Genomic DNA, 5689 nt, shown 5'->3' on the forward strand with positions numbered 1-5689 from the left:
TATTTTATTTCTTAAAAGCATGATAATATGAAAGTACATATTCACGTGTTATTGAAATTAAGCACATCGTTATTGAAATATTATCAAATGCATATGCTAGGTTCTCAGTTAAATCAATAAAACAGCAAAAATGTACAAAATGACATTGCACATAAGGTAAAAACGTCAAGGAAAGCACACCATTAGAATACGGTGTTATGTGTTTTCACACAGGCAGTATCACACGGATACCTCCTCTACAGACCTGCATTTTGACTACGGCATATGGACATCTTATAATACATATCGCATCTGTACAACAAACTTTTATTGCATATCGTAACAGCGTGCCAACACTGTCTCTCAATTTGACATAAGACAAATATCTATGTGCACTTACATACATTAGTTTCCTATTGCATGTAAACTATTCACAGAACTGGGGACTCGTACTTTCATTTCTCATCATTCAGTATCGATTGAACATCCAGCATTGTTCTTATAAAGGTATGTCCATTGAGACTCCGCTAGGAACATAGGGTACCAGCAACCTGTGCTTAAATATACGACTATTTGAGCCAGGTGGTCAGGCTCGGTGTCTGAGCTGATTGCTTGTCACCGTATCCTAATTCCGTGATGCTCATGATGTTAGTCATCGGTTTTGTCTGATCTAGACTCGCATTTTACAGACCGTTGTCATATAAATTGAATATTGCTGAGTTCGGCGTTAAACAACAAATAAGACCAAAACAATTTTGAAGCGGAACACTGACATCAAATATTAAGCCAAGCCGAAATCATATGTACACACGTAACCACTGTTACAATAGAGTTACAACTCAATCACCCTATGATGTCAAGGTATACCTCGGGGATAACAGTATCAGAAACAGACAGATATTTCACATCTTTCCATTTTCCCATATTGACTCCCATGCATACCCCGCCTAACACCGCAGTGTCCTCAGCAAAGTGGGCCACTCCTACTTTCAAAACGCTTTGACCTTCATCGATATTAACTTGGGTCATACCAGTGATTGCATCAGATATTTCCGGTATTTCATCATAGTCATTATTGGGTGTTACTGCAGAAGGCACCTCCGAGGCGGGGTCAGTCCCTTGACTTATACTACGTGTCAGGAGAGCGGTGTCTTTCTTCCTGGGGAAACAGAACATGAAGGTGTGATCACCATGAGAGGATAAGCCTTTACAAATATATTCAAATAATGGGCTAAGTGACATTTGTCATTATTGGCAAGCTATGATCGCAACTAAACGATATAATTGCATCTCAAAGAAAATGTTTCTTTGGATTTCAATTAGTTGTAGATCTTATTCGTAATGGATACGTGATTTATACAATTTAGTATAGTTTGGTGCCAAAAAGGTGAGTAGTAGTATTATGCCTTCGATAACGCCTGGTCTTGGATCTGTAGTGGCAGAAGCCGACGGAGGCCAGGGAGATGACTGCAAGGACACCAAGGGCAACGCACAGCCAGGTCACGAAGGATGGTAGACCCTCCTCCTCTTTCGATTTCGTTTCTGCTGCCTCAATTTCTGCTGAATCTGCAACAATTAGGAAACACTCAACAAAATGTCCTGAGATGTACAAGAGATCAGATCAGAAGGGCTGACAAACAGTAGCAATGATTCAAACTACACATTGATTAGTGTTGATAATGTTAAGTATGAAACTGCTACGGATTTTAACATGTCGGAATTACTGCCGGCTACCTTAATACTTGACTTTTGCATTAAGTGGGTTGTCCTATGAGTGACATTATTAGTTTACTTTTTCATACTATATACACCTCTGATTCAAAATTCCCATACATATTCTACGAAGTACATTGCATGGTACTCACATCATTTGATAACTTTGATGAATTCGTTTAACTGATTAAATGTAAGTTTCAAATGTACATTAACAGACAACATATATGATTAGATAAGTACCACTGATTGCTGTGTTCCCGCTCGGGCTCTGAACAGCGACGCTCTCTGAAACAATGAATAAACATTTAGAATTGAAATACACGTTCTCACAATACACAATTATAAAGAATCTGCAACAATTAGGAAACACTCAACAAAATGTCCTGAGATGTACAAGAGATCAGATCAGAAGGGCTGACAAACAGTAGCAATGATTCAAACTACACATTGATTAGTGTTGATAATGTTAAGTATGAAACTGCTACGGATTTTAACATGTCGGAATTACTGCCGGCTACCTTAATACTTGACTTTTGCATTAAGTGGGTTGTCCTATGAGTGACATTATTAGTTTACTTTTTCATACTATATACACCTCTGATTCAAAATTCCCATACATATTCTACGAAGTACATTGCATGGTACTCACATCATTTGATAACTTTGATGAATTCGTTTAACTGATTAAATGTAAGTTTCAAATGTACATTAACAGACAACATATATGATTAGATAAGTACCACTGATTGCTGTGTTCCCGCTCGGGCTCTGAACAGCGACGCTCTCTGAAACAATGAATAAACATTTAGAATTGAAATACACGTTCTCACAATACACAATTATAAAGCATCATCCAGAAATATGTATGACCTTCTACATAACACATCATATTCCACAGTTAAAGGAAACGAAGTAAGGAACGCCTTCCATGTCGAGTACTTGACCATAACTAATTCAAGCAATGCCTCAGAGTTTTCATCATAAAGGTTAAGTTTCACACCATTAGTCAACGGGGAATATGAGATGACAATATCGATTTATTAGATGAAGCTCGGTAATAGCCCCTTACCATGGACTTTTGTAGCTGGGCCCAGGCAGACTCCAGAGTACCTCTCGCATGCAAACGTGCATATGGATTCACATTTGCTGTTGCAGGCAGGGCCGTAGTAACCATTTTTACATACACGGCAGAATCCATTCCTTGCACATCTGTCGTGTTTACAGTTGACGCAAGCATTTTCGCAGCTCTCCCCATAGTACCCATCGTGACAGCCTTGGATGCACTGTCCACCTATCTGTTTGCAGGCTTTACAATTGGTATTACACCTGTGCTGGCATCGTTCTCCAAAATGTCCATCTTTGCAACCTTTAAGACAAGTTCCATTATGCTTGTCGCATATGTCATTGGATGACCTTCTAATATTGTCACAAGATTCAGAGCACTTGCTGCTACATGGCGTCTGACAGAATGGTCCATAATACCCACATCGGCAACCATCGGGACAGCCAGCTTGTGTGCATATTCCACGGCAGTTCGGACAAGGTGTCTCACAAGTCCCGCCCGCATAGTTCGACTGGCATTTGCTGCATGTTCCATCTGTGTTGCAGAAACGGCATTTCTTGATGCATGTCCCACTACAGATTACTCCACCATCACAATTGACCGGTCGCTCTTTACACATGCCATCTTTGTTGCAACCCATCGGTCCGCACGTCTCACATTTACGATCGCAAGTATCACCATAATAGGAATGCTGGCATTCCTCGCAGTCCTTGCTCCGAGTTCGGTTGCAACGTTTACAATGCTCTGCGCAGGGCGTGCGACAAGACTCCCCAGCCCACCCCTGCTTACAACCTTGGGAGCACAATATGCCACCGTGGTTGTGTAGTGTACATTTTCCATCGGCACACCCGTCACTGCACTTGGTTTCACACCAAGGCCCCGTAAAACCAGGACCACATTCTAAAACATAAAAATATGAATTTATTATTTTTTTTCAAATTATTCCTAGATGAAACAGATTTAGAAAATATAAATCCTATTAAAATTAATGCATGTAAAATGATCCTACTCGAAAACCACTACAATACAAATTTACAAGGAAATCGATTGTAGAATTACAATTTACATTTATTGATTGTGAAGGGTTGAGTGAGTGAGTTAGCTTTGACGCCGCTTTCAATGGTATTTCATTTATGTCACAGCGTGTCAGTTTCATGTTGGAAAGCCCAACTAATGCTGGTCAAAATGCCGACCAACAAAGAAACATAGACAGGGCAAACCAGGATTCGAACCACCGATCATAGGTTTCTGTAACGCCGAAGGGACGCAACTTTGCAAAGCGAACTGGGCCACCCGTACCAAGTAAATATGTAAGTAATCATGTAATTCATGAGCAGATCTTGCTGAACTATACTTCCTTGCATACCCGTTGATTTGGGGTACAAGAGAGGGACGACATGCTGTATATGCACATTTCAGGTTAGGTATTAATAAGATATATGGATATGGATAGATACAACACCAATTTGATGCAATAAACAATCCACTAAGTGTTTTTAAGTCAAACTCTGTTTTGGTACATGTTCATTAAAATACTAAAATAAGTAATGTTATTTAAGATATCCATAATTTGGACGGAGATTTGGGGTATGGGTAGACCGGAGCATAAAGCGCACGACAAAACCGCTCACGGAAACATCTAAAGCAAATATTTCAAAGGGGCAAACGGTGTATTTTCGTCCTGTTCGTTTTCAAATACATATCGTACATGAAAGTCGAAACTGAACGTAATAATTACCTGCTTGCACGGCCGTCGTGACGACACAAAACAAGGACAAGAAGATCAACATGGTGCGGCTGAAAATAAAATGTAAACAGCTCCAGAACCAAATGCTAATAATAGTTAAGGCAATCACTAAATGTATTTCTGAGCTTGCATGCGGGGAACAGTTTGGTTTTACGCCGATTTTTAGTCAATACATCACGACGGTGATGGGGGTATATCAAAGAATAGATAATTGCAAAAGTTCTGCAACTGGCTAGGTTTATAAGAAGCTTTATTTCATAGCAATTGCCGAAACATCAAATAGCGTTTGGACGAATATTTCAATACAGGGGTAAAGACGTTTCTCAAACTTCATCGATTACAATACTACAACAAACACCATTATCAAGTCTATATGATCAGGTACACCTTGAGTGTAAGAAAATGTTTCCCGTTAAACACCATACCAGGGAATAATTCGTAATATTGCATAACGATTTAAAAGATAATCATTTCAATCGGGATTTCAATAAGTACTCGACTCCTACTGTGCATGCTATTTATACTTCTAGTATTTGTACTTTAAAATTCTTCAGGGACTGTAAGTGCAGTCATCATAATGTACATGTATCTAGTCAGCAACAAACAGACTTCCACAAGCTGTAAAGTGAGCAACAGCAATGTGTAAATCGGATTTATCCATGATCTAACAATATCAATATTTGTTGCGACATTGAACATCGCACCTTCTGTGTGATGATGAAACCCCGAAAGACGTTGAACACAACTTACCTCTGTGGAAGTTCACAAGACACTGATAAGAGCTGCCCAGGGATCTGAGGAAATAGAAAAGAGATTAGCCTCCAAATATCGTGAAGGAAACTATACTGGTTAAGGTAAACAAATCACAAGATCGCTTCAACGAATAGTAAATCTTCTCTCAATTTCCCAGGCCCCTGTCGCTGTATCTTATGAATATCTAGTGCTTTCATTGGTCAGAAATCTATATTAAATATCAATATTATTGCATATCTAATTTTGCATAGAAGGTTGCGAACAGCCTGCAATACCTAGCTGTAACAAATAATATATTACACTCATATATGATTTGAAATAACCCTTATCATGTACAGGAGGTGAGGTGATGTGCAATGGGGAACGATTATTGCACTCATATAGCAACGCGCATGTATGTGTATCTATGTGTGGCTGCTTGTACTAGTCGG

The 5689-nt window shown here is 39.3% G+C and overlaps 1 protein-coding gene across 1 annotated transcript; it reads right to left on the reverse strand.

The window, feature by feature from the left end:
- LOC125376173 (multiple epidermal growth factor-like domains protein 10) lies at nucleotides 1–5300 on the reverse strand. Its single transcript, XM_048388041.1, has 7 exons — nucleotides 5256–5300; nucleotides 4497–4555; nucleotides 2765–3658; nucleotides 2436–2480; nucleotides 1936–1980; nucleotides 1386–1545; nucleotides 1–1138 (listed from the first exon to the last, which is right to left on the reverse strand). The coding sequence occupies exons 2-7, from the start codon at nucleotides 4546–4548 to the stop codon at nucleotides 823–825; spliced, it is 1512 nt and encodes a 503-aa protein (XP_048243998.1). The 5' UTR covers nucleotides 4549–4555; nucleotides 5256–5300; the 3' UTR covers nucleotides 1–822.
- Nucleotides 5301–5689: the final 389 nt, after the last annotated feature.

This window comes from Haliotis rufescens, unplaced genomic scaffold (genome assembly GCF_023055435.1).
Source record: "Haliotis rufescens isolate VD_foot unplaced genomic scaffold, xgHalRufe1.0.p SCAF_7, whole genome shotgun sequence".
In the NCBI taxonomy this organism is placed as follows: domain Eukaryota; kingdom Metazoa; phylum Mollusca; class Gastropoda; order Lepetellida; family Haliotidae; genus Haliotis; species Haliotis rufescens.